At 39.4% G+C, this 16,578-nt stretch overlaps 2 protein-coding genes across 2 annotated transcripts; one reads left to right on the top strand and one right to left on the bottom strand.

Annotated features, from left to right (window-relative positions):
* Positions 1–5: 5 nt before the first annotated feature.
* cog2 (component of oligomeric golgi complex 2) lies at positions 6–9,831 on the top strand. The gene is made up of 18 exons (XM_032552976.1): positions 6–170; positions 917–1,078; positions 2,427–2,492; positions 2,597–2,677; positions 2,879–2,982; positions 3,230–3,338; positions 3,545–3,724; positions 4,404–4,528; positions 4,738–4,864; positions 4,970–5,109; positions 6,722–6,783; positions 6,869–7,020; positions 7,102–7,287; positions 7,479–7,551; positions 8,391–8,533; positions 8,633–8,772; positions 8,894–9,077; positions 9,186–9,831. The coding sequence occupies exons 1-18, from the start codon at positions 114–116 to the stop codon at positions 9,282–9,284; spliced, it is 2,190 nt and encodes a 729-aa protein (XP_032408867.1). The 5' UTR covers positions 6–113; the 3' UTR covers positions 9,285–9,831.
* Positions 9,832–10,726: 895 nt separating this feature from the next.
* Positions 10,727–14,740, bottom strand: agt (angiotensinogen). Its single transcript, XM_032552978.1, has 7 exons — positions 14,640–14,740; positions 12,896–13,337; positions 12,388–12,754; positions 12,180–12,304; positions 11,921–12,069; positions 11,143–11,299; positions 10,727–11,050 (listed from the first exon to the last, which is right to left on the bottom strand). Exons 2-7 carry the CDS (start codon positions 13,304–13,306, stop codon positions 10,874–10,876), a joined length of 1,386 nt encoding a protein of 461 aa, XP_032408869.1. The 5' UTR covers positions 13,307–13,337; positions 14,640–14,740; the 3' UTR covers positions 10,727–10,873.
* Positions 14,741–16,578: the final 1,838 nt, after the last annotated feature.

Genomic DNA, 16,578 nt, shown 5'->3' with positions numbered 1-16,578 from the left:
GGTGGTGTCACGGGAAGTGCCATGTTTGCGGAAGCTAAGCTGTAGCAGCTAACCTGACAGTTTGTCATCTTTATCCGTGAATGTTGTGCTGAGCTGTCGTTTAAGATCCAAAAATGAATTTACCGAAAGGACCAGATTCTCTGTGCTTCGATAAAGATGTTTTTATGAAGGTGAGAGTTTGGTAAACTCGCGTTATTTTAGAGCGCTATGGTTAGCACCTGCCAAGGAGTTTAACATCAAACAGGACAGAAGTCGATATTTGATGTTAACTGTTGATGTTTAAAGATTTATTTTTGATACTGTGTCCAAAAATGTGTACACAGGCATTCGCCTGCGGTTTTAATTTCCAGCATCTGTTTTATCACAACCAATATGTCTTAAGTAAAGGACTAAATATTTATGTTCTCAGGATCTTTTCTATTTACTTTGCCGTCCGGAAGTACCTACACCGCTTTAACTTTTACACCTCGTCACTGAATTTTATTTGATAGTTTTAAACACAGTTGTGCAACATTGTTTACGACTATGCACTATGCTCATTATGAATTTATAAAAGCTAAGCTGAATCTAATGGAGAATCCGAGGCATAATCTGAAAATGTATGTATTTTCCATGCAATACAGCGAAGATGCTACAAACACACCCCAAAAGACTTGCAGTTGTTATTACAGTAAAGTTTGGCTCCACAATTGACTGAAGGGGACTGAAGACAAATGGATGTCACACAATTTGTAAAAGAAAAGCTTGTATCCATTTCTTTCTGACTCACAAGTATGTTCTACTTACTTATAGTGCATTATACAAAATCCCACTGAAAATTTTTGGATTTTTGTATGAACAAAAGATAACTTAGTTATTTTTATGATTATCTCTGTGTGTTAGAACTGCCACTCACATTTTCTGCTGTTGCCCCCAGGACGATTTTGACGTCGACCAATTTGTGGCCGAGTGTCGAAAGCAGGTCCAGCTGGAGGAGATGAGAGAAGACCTGGAGATGTACTACAAACTGCTGAAAACAGCCATGGTGGAGCTCATCAACAAGGATTATGCAGATTTTGTCAACCTCTCTACCAACCTGGTGAGTTGTTTTCACTACATGTCCAGCGTTCCACTGGCAGATGGAAAGAGATCGGTAGGACAGGGCAGTTTATATGAACAAGTTACATTTTGGTGACACAGCAACAGATCAAGGATCTTTTCAGTGCATTGATTTGCATTTTTATTCGCATTTTGTTTCTTGTTGTTTATTTTTCTTGTTATCATGTTTTTAATCAGAAAATTTTACTTGTTTTCTGTATGGCTGCAATGAAACATTTAAATCTAATGTGAGAACACAAACTTGGCTACCATAGAAAATTTCCACATAGATTCTACCTTATATACTGTATTTGGTGGAATCAATGTGTTTTTTTTAATCCACAAGTTTAAAAAAACTCACTGAATTTAATTTAATATTGCAGTAAAGTTGATTGATTTTTGTTTTCTTTGCAAAAATACACAAAACAAAAATAGAGTTAGAGTAAAAAGCATGACCTCATGTGGAATATATTGCTCATTTTGAACCAATAAAACAATCACAGTAAATAATGCAGATTGTTTTCATGCCTAAACGTGGCCATTAGGAAACGTTTAAACTCATTTGCATTTATTTTCAAAGAAGGGGATGAAACTTTATTTGGACCTCTCTTATCAATGTACAAAGGCAATTTAACTTTCACAACCTGCTATATTTCTCAAAGATTTAAACAAAACCTTCTACTAGAGTTTTCTTTTTTTTTTACTTCCTTCCAAAAATATTTTCCTCAGCTCTGCATTTGACAGACCGTATTTGTCATAACTCATAGTTTGTTTACATCAAAAATAATTGTAATATATAATATGTCATTCAGCTATCACTTAGTAGCAAGCGCTTATGTAAAGTGAATCCATTCATCTGTCATTGGGTGTCCACATGCCAGAATGATTGAATCAAGATCAATTGTCTTGGATGTCTGCAATGATTTCGGGGATCCAGCAGATGTCGCTATTGAGCAATAAATGGTCAGTTTCCGTGTCGTTATCAGAATGTAAGAAACGCTCAGTGAAACATCATCTGCCCATCACTCACATTGTCCAAGCGTGTCCGAATGAACACAGGCCTCATCTGTACCCCTCAACTGTGATCAAAAATCTATATTTACCAGTAAAATGTTAAATTCACTGTGCTTAAGAACTTCCTACAGCATTGAGGCATTATGAATCTTTATCAGACTCTGACTTATGCTCGTCAGAAGCAATTAAGTTTGGATACAAATTCTACACCTTGAAATTAAGAATGGGTATTTCTGTGTACAAGGCAATAAACTCACCTCACATAGATTTTAGGTAGTATTATATGTGTTTCAAAGTAGATATTTCTTATTGTGAGCATTATTTCCTCATCTCAGGTGGGAATGGACAAAGCCCTCAATCAGCTTTCGGTGCCACTGGGACAGTTACGAGAGGAGGTTATGGTATAAAACCCTAAAAAATAAAAATCATAATAAGCTTTGATCTTTTCTTTGCTCTGTGTGTTTTAGCCAATTCAAAATATGTTTTTGTTTTTTTTTTCTGGCAGAGTCTGCGTTCCTGTGTGAGTGAAGTGATACAGGCCATTGATAACCAGCTGTCCAAACAGGAAGACCTGCAGAAAAAAAAGGTTTGGATCTTTTTCCTAATATCTGATCTTTATCTGTAATGTAATACAGTCATCTGCTGTCTCCGGCAAACTGGGTGAATTCACTTAGAAAAAAATGTAAAGACACTGATATTCTCTGTGGATTCTACTTCTCTACTGTTAGATAATAAAGTGGAGCGTCTCCACTTTGTGAAATGATGCGTCTTTGTTATTGCCCCTCAGGTGTGCGTACTGAGGCTGATTCAGGTGGTTCGCTCGGTGGAGAAGATTGAGAAGATTCTCCACTCGCAGAGCTCGAAGGACTCCAGTTCTCTGGAAATCAGCAGGTGAGAAACAGAACAGACTCTCCATTTGAGCTTTTGTAGATTGATGAACAAAGGATGGTTCACACTTTACAAACAGCAGATGCCCTATGAAATTATAAAAAGCTTCTATTACAGTAATTATATTGGTTCAGTATTAATTTCCTACTGACTTTGCGGAAGGCAAACAAGTGTTGGAGGTTAATATTTGCTCAGCTTGGTTATGTGTTTATGTCCCCATGAGTGATCGCGTGTCTGTGTGTGTGAACAGCCCTTTGTTAGCGGGCCAGATCCTGGAGCGGATTGCAACAGAATTCAACCAGCTTCAGTTTCACGCTGTGCAAAGCAAAGGCATGCCGCTGCTCGACAAAGTCAGACCTGTAAGTGTCGAACGGTTAACCACAGAGACAATTGATAAACGAATAGCTTCTCTCCTCCTTGATCAAATGACTTGATTCTCTTTTTGTCTGTCCCGATTACCCGGAAAAGCCTTCATGTGTCTGTGTTGTGCTTTTCACTGAAGTTATATAAAAAGAAGCAGCAGTGGCAGCATCTGTTTTTGATGCAGTTTGTTGTGTTCTGGCAGCGCATTGCGGGGATCACCTCCATGCTGCAGCAGTCCCTGGAGGGTCTGTTGATTGAGGGTCTGCAGACGTCCAATGTGGACATGGTGCGCCACTGCCTGAGGACGTACGCCACCATAGACAAAACCCGAGACGCAGAAGCTTTGGTGGGACAAGTGCTGGTCAAACCATACATGGACCAGGTACACATCTTTGACGGTTTTTTGCTAGTTTTTTTTGTTTGTTTGTTTGTTTTGTTTTGGGGGGCGGGAGGAGACTTCAGATGTGGTTTAGTAAAATTTTAGCTCCCTCCTTCTTAACTTGGCCGTATGATTAATACATGTGATTTTAGTTGAATGTATCACATAGACAGAACTTTTTAGAAATTCCTGCTGCTCCTTAATGTTGCTGTAGGCTCCTAAGCAGCCTCCCTGACCGGTTTCATTCACATCCCTTATCAGTTTTGCAGGAACACTCATCTTTCTGGAGATACAGCGGTTTCACCATGTTTTATGTATTTGGTGATGACGACCTACTAGAACAACTGAACTTTATACGGGGTTGTGCACACTGATGAAACATATTTGTTCAGACATTCATCTCTGTTTTTTCAGTTGTTTTGTACAGGTTTTACGTCTTGTTAAAGTTGGAAACAGTTCTGAATTTACTTTTCTTTGTTTAATATTTGGGGGAAAGCTTAACAGGTGTTAAACTTGCTGTGTTGATTTTTAATCCACTACTAGACTAAACCTGACCTTAGCTCAATCTTACATTGTACATGGGAGCAGGCTGCATGATGCAAATGAAAAAGAAAGGTTTTAGCAAAATCCTGATTATTTTGCCTGCAAGTGCTAAAGATCGTGTGTCTTCTTCTCTTACCAGGTTATAGTAGAAGAAGTTGTGAAGTCCAGTCCGAGCGGTCTTCAGCTGATGTTCTCCAGACTGTTGGACTTTGTTCCTCACCACTGCAGACTGCTTCGAGAGGTGACTGGAGGAGCTATATCCAGGTATTATTAAAATTAGAGTAAATTAGACATGAAGTCATTCTTTTTGTATTTTTTAAATACAAAATTAGGTTAGTTAGTTGGCACTACTTGCTGTGCATCTTCTATTTAAATTTTTTTTACAGTCCAAAAAACCCCCACATCCTCTTAATAATAACAACAACTTGGTAAACCAGTGAAAACAGCTTTCATTTGGCCTTTTTCCTCCTCAGTGACAAGGCTGATACGGTGCCAGGTTATGATTTTCTGGTGAACTCTGTGTGGCCGGAGATGATCAGAGGAGTAGAGGAAAGGTTGGCTTACATCTTCAACCCTGGAAACCCTGAGATATTCTACGAGGTACACAAATATTTCTGGCATGTTGATCAAAACGCTCTATAGCAGATGTTTGCCGTATTCTATGAACTTCAAGATTTGATCTGTACTTCTTCTCCCGTGTTTTAGCGCTACAGCGTTAGCATGGACTTTGTCCGGCGTTTCGAGCAGCAGTGCAGTTCTCAGGCCAGTGTGAAGAGACTGAGAGTTCATCCGTCGTATACCAGTTTCAACAACAAATGGAACCTGCCTGTCTACTTCCAGCTTCGGTAAATATGCCCCTAATTTGTTTAACGCTTTATTAATCCTGGAGATCTGTTACTGAACACACACCACACTCACACACCTAGAGTTGGGCTGTAAATCCAGGCTTTGTACGGCGCAGAGTGACAATAAACTCACTCACTTTCAAACAAAGCTTTAAAAAATGTGCGTTTTGCCTAAAATGAGTTATTAACATCCTGAAAGTGAATGTCAGACGGTAAGGAAGCAAACATTTTAGGCTCTGTGTGCAAATGCTGCGCTATGAAAGGAGAAATGATTTGCTGTAGCACTTTTTCATCTCCTTAAAACACAAATAAATTGTCACCTGAAATGTAATATCTCGAAGATGTGTACAGAGGTAACTTGGTCTTGTATTATTTAACCCATTGAGTGAATCAGAACAATGAATAAGCTTCAGTCCACCTCCTCCAGTTACATTGAGAACAAACATCTCTAAATTACTTTTCAGGCTCCCAAGTCCTTGATCACAAGAACAATGGAAAATCCTGGTTTCCCCTGATTTCGACAAGAAATTCAGTGAGAGTGTCTATGAGGTTTTAGTTTTCTCCAAATGTGCTGTCATGTAAAAATAGATAAACATTTGCACTCTAATCTCAACGGCTTTTCCTAATATAGGGATTTCATGTCAGTTGATATCAATAACTTTTGGATTAGCTTTTGTTTTAAATACACCACACTTTTCTAAAAGTTGTAAAACCATGTGTCATTTTCGTTTCCCTTCAGAAGTATTGACTATTTTATGTTGATGTGTCACATAAATCCTAATAAAACCACAAAATTTGTCGTTGTAACATGATCAAATGAGGAAAAGTGACATGATGGAATATTTAAACCTTGAAAGTTTGTTCTTTTTACTTTGTTGTATAGATCCCAAAAGCTAGGAATACTTATTAGATTAATTTTTAAAAAAAAGTGAAATTATGGATTTCAGGGATTTCTTTTCAATTCTTACTAAACCGATAATAATTTTTGAGGGGAATACATTTTGCAGAGAGGAGTGCGTCTGAAAGTCAGAGTTTGGGTCGAAGTAAAAATTCTGCTAAGTGTGTAATTTGTTAAATTGACGTTTCTTTGCGTTTCAGGGCTCAGAGAAACAGATTGCGATTAAAATAACAGCCTGTCAGCGTTCTCTGTCGATAAAGACAACTTGGCAAGCGCTCACGACACGAACAAAACCCGCTTTTACCGGAATCTGGGAAATGACTTGCGGCTGATAGTTTCACAGAGACGAGTGACTCAAAACAAAATGTCAATTGAGAATGTGTGTCAGCACATTACTGAACGTTGCTCACTGCTATGACGGTAGACCTTGGAAGAATGGTTGGGGAAAAAGTACAGAAGTCCTCCAGTCCCCCTCCCACCCACAGAAACACACTATAAAACTCACAACATGCAGGTTCATCTCTGCACGTCAGAGCAAAGATCAGGCCGCCTGTCCACATTTCACAACCCAAACCCTCCACGGCTAAGCTTTTCCGGGAAGGCAAAAGTTTCCACGCACGTGTTGTTGAGTGTTTTTGAATCCGTGCTGGCGCAAACGTTGAGCTCATACCATTTTGTCCTTCCGTACTCTGAATATTTTCCTCCATTTTTCAGGTACAAAGAGATTGCCGGGCGCCTGGAGAACACCATAGGAGACGGATTAGAAGCAGCACCAGGTGGGGAGTTTATGCCTAAATGTTAAACGCCGGTGTTTGCTGCACACGTTTCCCACAATGCCCCTGTGTTTCTGCTCCTTTCCAGCTGGCAGTTTGTTCCACCTTCAAGTGTCTGAGGTGTTATGGTCCTGCTTGGTTAGGTGCTGGTCGGACAAGGTCTACCTGTCACCTCTTGCTCATCGCTTCTGGAAGCTGACTCTGCAGCTGTACTCGCGATATGCCAAGTTTCTGGATGAGGTAAAGCCAAATGTGGAAATGAAGGAGGAGCAAGAAGAGCAACCCTGTCCAGGCTTTACCTAACTGAGTCAATCCACACAGGCGTTGACTAAAAACCCGGCCTTCGAGGCTCCGAAGGAGCCGACCAGACCCCTGCCGAGCTCGGCCTCTTCCACGTCCAGCCGAACGTCCCTGGACGAAGGCGGCAGCGAGGGCGGCGGCCCGGCAGCTCTGTCCACCAAACAGCTGGTTTTCATTGCAGCTGACATTCAGAAGCTACAGGAGAAGGTGTGTGCGCACACGGTCTGAAGACAGAACAATACAGAAGGATCACAGAGATGTTTCCGTCATTACACAATGTGGTGCATCTCTGGTTGTGGTGTTTGCTTTTCCTTTGTTGATATTCCAATCTATTTTGTTAACATTACAACCCCAAACGTCAGTGTAGTTTTTTATTTTCTATGTCTTCTTTCTTTTAGATCCCAGAGTTGTCAGAGATGGTCAGACAGCGATTAGATGCTATCGGGATCAAAAACTTTGCAGTTGTAGAAGGTAAGCTGGCCTTACAAGGCACACTGGGAGCAGTTTTCTATTTTCTAGTTAAAATATGACAGAAAGTTAAAAAAACAATCAGAATTTTTGGACATTTTTTTTTCACTGTTCTTTTTATATTTCTTTAACATTGAGCAGTTATGAAAAACTTAGGATGTTTACACTCCTTGAATGTAATTAAACATCCACTTAAGTAATATTCAGCTAAACTCAAAAATACTTTATTAATCCCAAGTGAAAAAATAAAATGACTACTTATTTTTTTCTTCATTTCTGGGTCAGTTTGCCCAACTTTTACCTTTTTATCCCAAGCCACATCCTTTTCATGTGTAGAAGTAAACAAATTCATACCCATGTAATTAACTATTATGTTTTTATGCACATGAATTATGGAGATGATCAGAAAAATCCTCAAATCTCACATTTTGCTTCTTATTTTTGTGGACATTTTAAGTTGCGCTCTTTCCAGTTGATTCTTTTATAAAATGAGAGATCAAATACATTTTTAATTGACCTCCTGGTAGATACTATTTATTAGATACATGAGCAAAAACTAAGAAAGGTTACTTATCAAAGCTTATACGAAATGACTCGCAGCATGTGGAAAAAAAAAATTAATCACAGAAGTATGCATGGGTCACATCTTAAATAGCACACAGTCATAGAAAAACATTACATTTCTCAAGAAATGTTAAAAATGCTCCCTTTCAAAACTGAAAAATTAGAAAAAACAAAAACGTGGAAACTACAACTAAATAAAACAGGCAGGAGCTGATGATAACGTTCTATAAATTTTATGTCGCCGCTTCCTGGATTTTTACAAGCGTTCTGTCTGACAGATGCCCTCGCAGACTCCAGGGTTCGCCTGTCCAGCAGCATTCCGTCTCTGAACACCAGGATGACGCAGCATCTGACCGAACGCTCCTGCCGCTTCCTGAAGAGCGCCTCTGAGGTCCCACGACTCTACCGCAGGACCAATAAAGTAGGTGGATCTTTCCCTCCCCCGAATATTGTCAATTCACACTTGTAATCTCTTAGAATATTTTGCCTGTTTGTTCCTGATGACTGTTTCCGTGTGAAGGACCTACCAGTACGAGCATCGGCATACATGGACAACGCTTTACAGCCATTACACCAGCTGCTAGCATACTCCACAGGGCTGGTCAACCCCCTAACGTCACAAGAATGGCTCCGAGTTACACTGTCTGACTGCACACAGAAGTAAGTCTCAAATATACATTCATGAAACTAAAATAACCCAAAGAGGTTGTGATGCTAGTAGAAAGAATGTCTTGTGCGCTGAATTTAGTCCTTTGGTTAAAACTCTTCTTCTCTTTTTCAGGTACTACGAGACCATCTCAGAAGTGCTGAGCTCAGTGAAAAAGATGGAAGACAGTCTGAAGCGTTTAAAGCAAGCCAGAAAAGGTGCAAGCGCTGCTGTCACAACAGGAACCAACGGTGGGCCGACGGACGACAGCAAGATCCGTCTTCAGCTGGCCTTGGATGTGGAGTATCTGGGCGAACAGGTACGTGTCGCTTTAATACACAAATGGACACAATCAAAGTTCAAAGCGCCTAGTAAAGAAGCAGGTGTTGTAGCTTATGTGTCATTTCTCTATTTGCTTTTGTCTCAGATTCAGAAAATGGGCCTCCGGCCCAGTGACATCTCCATGTTCTCCACCCTGATGGAGCTTGTGAAAGAAGCCCGGGACCTCGCCGAACAGAACCAGTAGAACATCCGCTCTGAAGGCGACGGGGATTTCTTCACACCTTCAGATTTTTCGAAGAAATGAAAGTTTTGTCCGCGACGACATGAGGAAGAACAAGAACTGACTTTATGAAATCATCGTCCAAATCACTGAGCCCTCACAGTGCAACAAACAACTGGGCTACATGTGTACCAGGGTTGGTATGTTACTCTGGGATCATTTGCTACTGTGTAGTGTATCCTCGCTGTAAAAACTGCTACATTGATCACCTCTTGGGTTTGAATGTTTCTAAAAGATCCAAATTTTATTTTTCAAGGGTAAACTCAGTAACAGCATGTTTATTTAATTTTTTAAACGCCTTACAGATGAAATTAGTGTTAATGTGGAATATGTACAGATTCAAACTAAGGGTGCAGAATCCAAATTAATAATTTGGGAATAAAGAAAAAGGCTTTATATCATCTGTGTTTTTATCCACAGATGATTCAGTAGCTACATATGATCCTGTTGTTTAATTTTATTGTGTTTTTTTTTTCTAACAATCTATTAAAAAGGGCGACTCTGGGAACAATTGTTTTGTCTCATTTAACGAAGCGATAAGATTAGGTTAATTTTCAGGACCATGCAAACTTTTTTTCAGCCCTTTTACTGAAATGGTCAAGAAAATATTTCGATTTTTTTTCTTTTAAGATTCAGTAAGAGTTTTTCTGGTAATTTGGTCATGCTTTGGATCATAATTCCAGATCCAGTTGTTTTCAGTTTTCTGGCAGAAACCGCAAAATATTTGTTAAAAAAAAAAATCTACATTTTAAGGTGTTCATGAGGCGATGCACCCAATCAAAGCCTCCATTGCAACTGAAAGAGAATCAAGCCCACAGCATCATACATCCTCTACAGTGCTTAACAGTGGGAATGGAGCATTTTTACACCAGAGTATTTTACAGAAAAGCTCAATTTTGTCTCAGCTGATCAAATCATTTGCGTTTAAATGGTAGGAGTAGAAAATGCCTAACATCGTACCTAACTGTACGATGTCTCATTTTGAAACTCTGCTTTTGTTTTTCTTACTCTTTTATCACTGCATAGTTGGGAAAATTTAACTTGGGTCCTTTAGTAGGAAGTTGAGATGAGCAGCTAAACTCTTGTTGCCATTTCTTGACTTTCCCGAATGGCATTTTCTGTCATATTTCCCATTTCATAAAACAGCCACACATAACCCATTCCTCTGGAATGTTTTATTTATACAATCGTAGGCAAACAAAAGTAAACTCTTAATTACAATATTATAAGAAGTTATTCATTTCAAATAGACTACTTTACCAAGCCTACTGAAAAGTTTTGTAGAGAACATCATGAAAGTAAATATTACAAAAAAAAAAAAGGATGGGAAGTTTAAAACTAGTTGACTGTAAAGAAGTCTATCCATAAATACTAAAATGAGACCTCCAGTGATTCCAGTAACTTTCTGTGTGCTGACCTTGAGTAGCCATAACACTGTTTAATACTAAAAGAGATAAAACTGTAGCTTCATTTCTTGTCTATGCTGTCTGGTCATTTCTTTCAGACGCAGCAGCACTTTGATGGTCTGGTCATTTGTTCAGTATCAAGCAGCTTTAGAGGGTAGGGTTGGAGATCTTTCCCAGCAGCAGGATCGATTCGTAATGCTCCTCTATAATGGAGAAAAAGAACGGTCTGTTGATGGACAGCCTCAAAGCGACGCCTGCTTCTGTAGTCCTGGCCTGAGGTTCTGCTGCTTCCCCTGACATCTCAAACATCACGTTGTTCATGGCCTGACAGAAAAAAAAAACACAAAGCTGTTAATGACACAATCTGTTGAGCGTTTTTTTTTTACATGACCACAAGATCAGTTTATCTGGTTTACCTTGTCTATGGAGAAAGGGCTGGTGTTGCTGAGCCGGGTGAACTCGGCCTGGGAGCCCAAGAGCGTGAGCCCAAGAGGGCGATTCATGGTGGTCAGTAGGTCATGGATGTCAATCAGAGAAGACAGGGAGAACTTAGGGAGGGACAGCTCCAACAAACTGAGAACCAAAAAGGAGAAAAATGGAAATTTCTAAAACCAAAATGGGAATCTTCTTATTCTTTCTCTATCGTCCAGAAAACTTTTTTCTGTTTGACACACTGAGGCTAGTAAAACTGTATGATGGCAGTAAAGATGTTATAATGAAATCCAAAGTTGGGAATACAATGAATGCCCAAGTTCAATTTCCAATATGGCTGCCATATTGGTAAAATACCACAACAACTAACGAATTCATCAGATTTTCCAAATTTTAGCTAGAGTACGCTCAATTCATGTGAACCCGAGACAGATATCTTCACAGCCTGTGGTTGAACAGCACAGTGGTATGCTGATCTCTGGCTGAATTGGACACAAACTCTCAGTTGTGTTAATTGTGAGTGTATACCTGAAACTTTCAGTATGCTCTACATGTTTACATGACAAACTGCACAACTACATGTCGTCATTACTTTGTCATTATCATTGGAAATGGAGAGGACTGGTTAAAATAGAATATTTCTTTACATTTATATTCCAAATGTCACAAACTGCTGATGTGCGTGACAAAAATATTTTCAGTCTGTCCGATTGACTCTGAAGGGATTAATTAATAACTCTCTGTACAAAAACCTTCTCTCACCCTTCCTGGAGCTTCTTGTGCCAGCCACCCATCAGGTTGGCGAGCAGTTTGTCCTCTATATGACCGAGGGTTGTTCCTTCGTGAGGTAGAATGAGCAACATGTGGCTCTGTTTACTGAGAGACAGCTTCACAACAGTGCACCTATTCACCTTCAATAAAACAAACAGCAGAGGAGTCAAAATCTATTCTTATCTGATGTGCTATTGGGACATCGATGTAAGGACCAAAAAAAAAAAAAAAAAATAGAAGAAAGCTTTACCTTGTCATTCAGGTAGTGGTAGTGATAAGTGCGTGTCATTGTTGAAGTCGTTACTTTTGTTGTCTCGTCCACATGAAACTCTTCCATGGAGACCTTATCTGGTTGGAAAGCTGTCATCCAGCTGCCTAAACAGACACAAGCAGAGAGCAAAGTCAGGTTTGATTCTTCAGTTGTTCCTGTGATTGATTTGGAAAGCCAGAGCTCATGCCTTTGAAGCTGAAGGAGGAGATGAAGAGAAATTTGTTGCTTGGGTTCAGGTCTTTGAAGACGTTCGTCACTTTCCCGTCCGACGTTTTCTCCACAAAGCTGTTCACCAGTGTTTCCGTCTCCTCATGCTTCGAGAAGTCCACGCCTCGGATAAACGATTTGTCTGAGAAGTCTTGTGTTCCCTGAATAAAGTCTCTAGATAACTGAGCGTCGCTCCGTGCAAAGGCCCAGACCTGAGTGGTGATTTCATCTCTAGACCCATCGTCCACCAGAGAGTTAATGTCTTGTAGTGTACTGAGGATCTTATGTCCGTCTACTAAAGATACACAGTCCTCTCTGTCGGTACCGCTACTGAGGCCTAGAAACTCCTAGAACAAAAACAAAATATTGATTATGAGCAAAGGGTGAACATTTAGGATGGCAAGGGCAGTAAGTTATGCTTTCCAAAAATGAAATTAAAGTAGAGCTCAAAAACTACCAAAAAAAAAAAGCAAATCGAAGGCATGCACCTGAAAAGAGCGTGCCGTCTTCTTAGACGCTCCGAGGTAGAAGGCAACAAGTGAGCCAAAAGTGTTGACTGGAGAGAAGAGGGTGTTGTTCTGTTTTTTGCTGAGGGCATGGTACATCCTCAGACCCAGAGGATTCAGCAGGCCAGCCAGGACTGCCGTCCTCTCTGTCATGTTCTGCTTCTGTGGATCCAGACTTGACCGGTCCCTGCTGTCAGGGGTCAAAACTTCAACATCAAGGGCCTCCACGGCGATGGTTTCGAGAGGCTTCACGGCGGAGCCTTGCAGAGTCTCACAGCTGACATTGTCAACAGCAAAAAGGTGGAAGGGGTGAATGTAGACGCGGTTGGTTTGGCTTCCGGAGATCCAGCAACACACCAGGGCCGCTAGAAGAAGTGGTTGTAGCTTCTGCATTTTATCTTTTGTTGCTAAGATGATTTTCTCTCTGTGGATAAACAAAGATACATTATTCAGTATTACAAGTAACTTAGTGTTTTATTTCATGAACCACCATCTCTGCCTCTCAGAACATTGGGGTTTGAAGTTATCTCTGACAATTACAGGATCATGAAAACAGCTTTCATCACTAATCTGGTTGCGTCTGGATTTGGTTCTCTGAGAGGTCAGCTGGCAAGAGTGGCTCACTGATTGCAGGCAGAGATAATACACACACACACACACCCACACCCACCCCCACCCACACACACACACCCCCACACACACACACACACACATCCCCTGACTTTCTGTGCTTCAGCTTTCAGACTGTCTGCAGTGTTCTCAAACACATTTATAGCTACAGTAATGAATGTGATGTACATTTTCAGACAGCTAACCTTCCCAGCGTGTTCTCCACTTCTCACCCTTTGACTATAAGAGATCTGTGGTTAAAAGACAAAAAGCTAAAATACACATCCCAACTTTGTGGATGCGTGAAGTTGACAGTAGGGTTCAGGATGATCGTCCAAAAGCCCTAATTTCAACTTTGTTAGAATGTGTTGAATGACTTTAAAATCTGTATCCACGTCAGGCAGACAACCATTTTAAAACACCCCTACAGTTCTTACAAAAAAAGAGTGGTAAACGATCCAGCCAGAGTAATGCCAAAATGTTGTTGATAGCTGTGAAAAGTGGGTGAATTCTCTGCAACCTGCTGAGAAAGATTAGTGGGGATGTACAATTTTGAGCCTGTATGTAAACTTTTGAGAGGATTGGGTAAAATCCACAGTAGATTCAACAATTCAATTGTGAGCTTAAAGGAGCAAAGTTAATAAGACATTCATGCTAAATTCTAATGGCAAATGTTTTTAGTAAATCAGTAAATGTTCCTGCTGTCCAGCAACAAATTTGAATGTGTGGACTGATGGACTCGTGTGGGATTTAAGCAAACATATGGCCTGTTATGCAGCACAGACCCCGGCCTTGGTTTCTGATCAATACAACTGGCGACTAAATGTTTGTTTATCATTGAGAAAACTACTGAGCTGCAATGACTTCTGTCAAAATTAATGACAGATAATCTTTATCGTCTGTCCCAAAGGCGACAGAAATTCTTCTTTAATAGAAAACAGACTGCAGAACTTGAGCAATTCTTTAAAATGTGGCTCTCAGTGTTTATTTTGAACTGCACCATCAAATGAAACTCGGTTACCAAGTTGAGATTTGTAAATGCAAAGATTTTCCATAATTTTTCAGCTTTCTAATGTGCTTCTTTAGTTAATCTCAAAAAGACAAAACTGACTCTTACCTTGTGTGTCCGCAGTGACTGAGTGAGGTTCAGAATGAGGATCCCAGACCTCTGCTCCTTTACTTAAGTCCAGCTGGTCAGCAGCAGTGATTACTCATTAACCAAAGATAAACTGAGTCAGGGGCTTTATTGTCATGAGTCACAGTTCGCCTTGTACTGGTGAACAACTGCCATAGATTAATGGTTTGTTTTGACATAAAGGGGAAATAGAGGAAGGGGGTAAAGAAAAGCTTAACTTCCATAAAAGTACACTAGGAAGTTTAAGAACCTCTGAACTTGTGTGTATTTTTTTTCTTTCTAATATTGTCTGATTGAAAAATTGGCGTATAGTCTGAATGTTCATTTCCAGAAAGATTGTGGTAATTTTCCTCAGCATTGGGGTCAAGCAAACAACGAGTCTGCAAGTCACATTAACGTCAAAGTGTTGACCAATAAATGACCAAAAGTGAAAACAAACCAGATTTCCTTAAACTTGACCATGTTTTTTTCCAATATGAAAAATAATGATTGAGGTTGTGATGAATCAATGTTTCTTTTCTGGTAGGTGTTGTTCTCATCAGTGCTTTTTAAAATGGTTAATGTTTTGGACTGGCTGCATTATACTTCATATTCTTATGAAACATTATAGCTTCAGCCTGTGTAATATACTTGTAGTTAATACAGGTACATTTAGGACAATAAAGTTTCCAAGGAAGAGATTATTGCAACATACAAACATTGTAGAAGCAGATAACTGTTTTACCTTTTTGCAAAAGTCCTGGGAAGAAAGCTAATAGTAGTCATGTGTCCCGCTTTGAGCTTTGTTACACAAAGTTAAGCTATATTGTGCTATTGGAGACATCATCACCAGTGTTGGGTGGAAAACCTGCACCTGATTCAACAAGGCCAGTTTTATTTCCTCATAAAGAAGTGAAACATCATCCTGTCTGCTGTTTTACAGCTCTTCTTTAATCTCCTGTAAATATCCTGACTGTTATAATGAGCACAGGTACCACGAAAAGAAATCGATTAAGACAAAAATTAAGAATTGTTTGATTGTCTTTTTACTTCCTCTGAAACTGACAACAAGGTGTCGAAGTTTTATTAATGAATTAAGTGCTTGGGTGACATATTACTGCTGAATTTTTCTAGTTTGTCTTCATTTTGATTTGGGGTTTAGCTTATTTATCACAGCCTGGATCATCTCTAAAAAGCTGATAGATAACCTCATTGTCCTAAGTAGCTTTGTGAAATGGTTATATTATATTTATTTACTTACACTGAAATTTGTAGAACCTTGACAAGTGTAATTAATAGATCTTAAAGAATAGAAATGAAAACAGTTGATCTTAAGGATTTAAAATAGCAACTAAACAATTAAAGTAAAGGTATTTCCCAGGCAAAAGCGTTAAAACTGTTAAAATCATGGAATAAAATAAAATAATTTCTTAAAATATTGCCAACTTTTAAATTCTGATAGTAATTTGGATGGCGTGAACCTTACTGGACATATCTCTTAAGTTTGCACTGCATGCACTTTCGAATCCAATTGTGTTGCATTCTGGGAGAACCCAAGATGTCCCCATTTTATGCCTTTATATTCAGTTTGCTCCTAGTTCTAGAGAAATACTTTTTTTTGTTTCAAAATAAGTTACATTTGAACTGACATGTAAAGACTCTGAAATCTTTAAACCACAAATGAACTGTAATTAATCTTATTTTGTATTTAGTTTTACTAAACACGCCTCTGTCTGACTGCTCCCAGACCTGTAACATCAAGAAGTCACTTAAATAGAACCTCCCTGACATGATGAAGTAACAAAAGATCTGAAAAAGCGACACATCATGTCCCAGCTTAGAGACACTCAAGTGCAGATGAAAACATTGTACATCAATTAATGCATCTAATAATCTAAGATTAAAGATTAACAGATCTAGCACAGCTATTTCTAAAGAGTGT

Source organism: Xiphophorus hellerii, chromosome 22 (genome assembly GCF_003331165.1).
Source record: "Xiphophorus hellerii strain 12219 chromosome 22, Xiphophorus_hellerii-4.1, whole genome shotgun sequence".
NCBI classification, from domain to species: Eukaryota; Metazoa; Chordata; class Actinopteri; order Cyprinodontiformes; family Poeciliidae; genus Xiphophorus; species Xiphophorus hellerii.
Note: the sequence above shows the minus strand (reverse complement) of the source record. Positions and strands in the feature narration are given on the sequence as shown.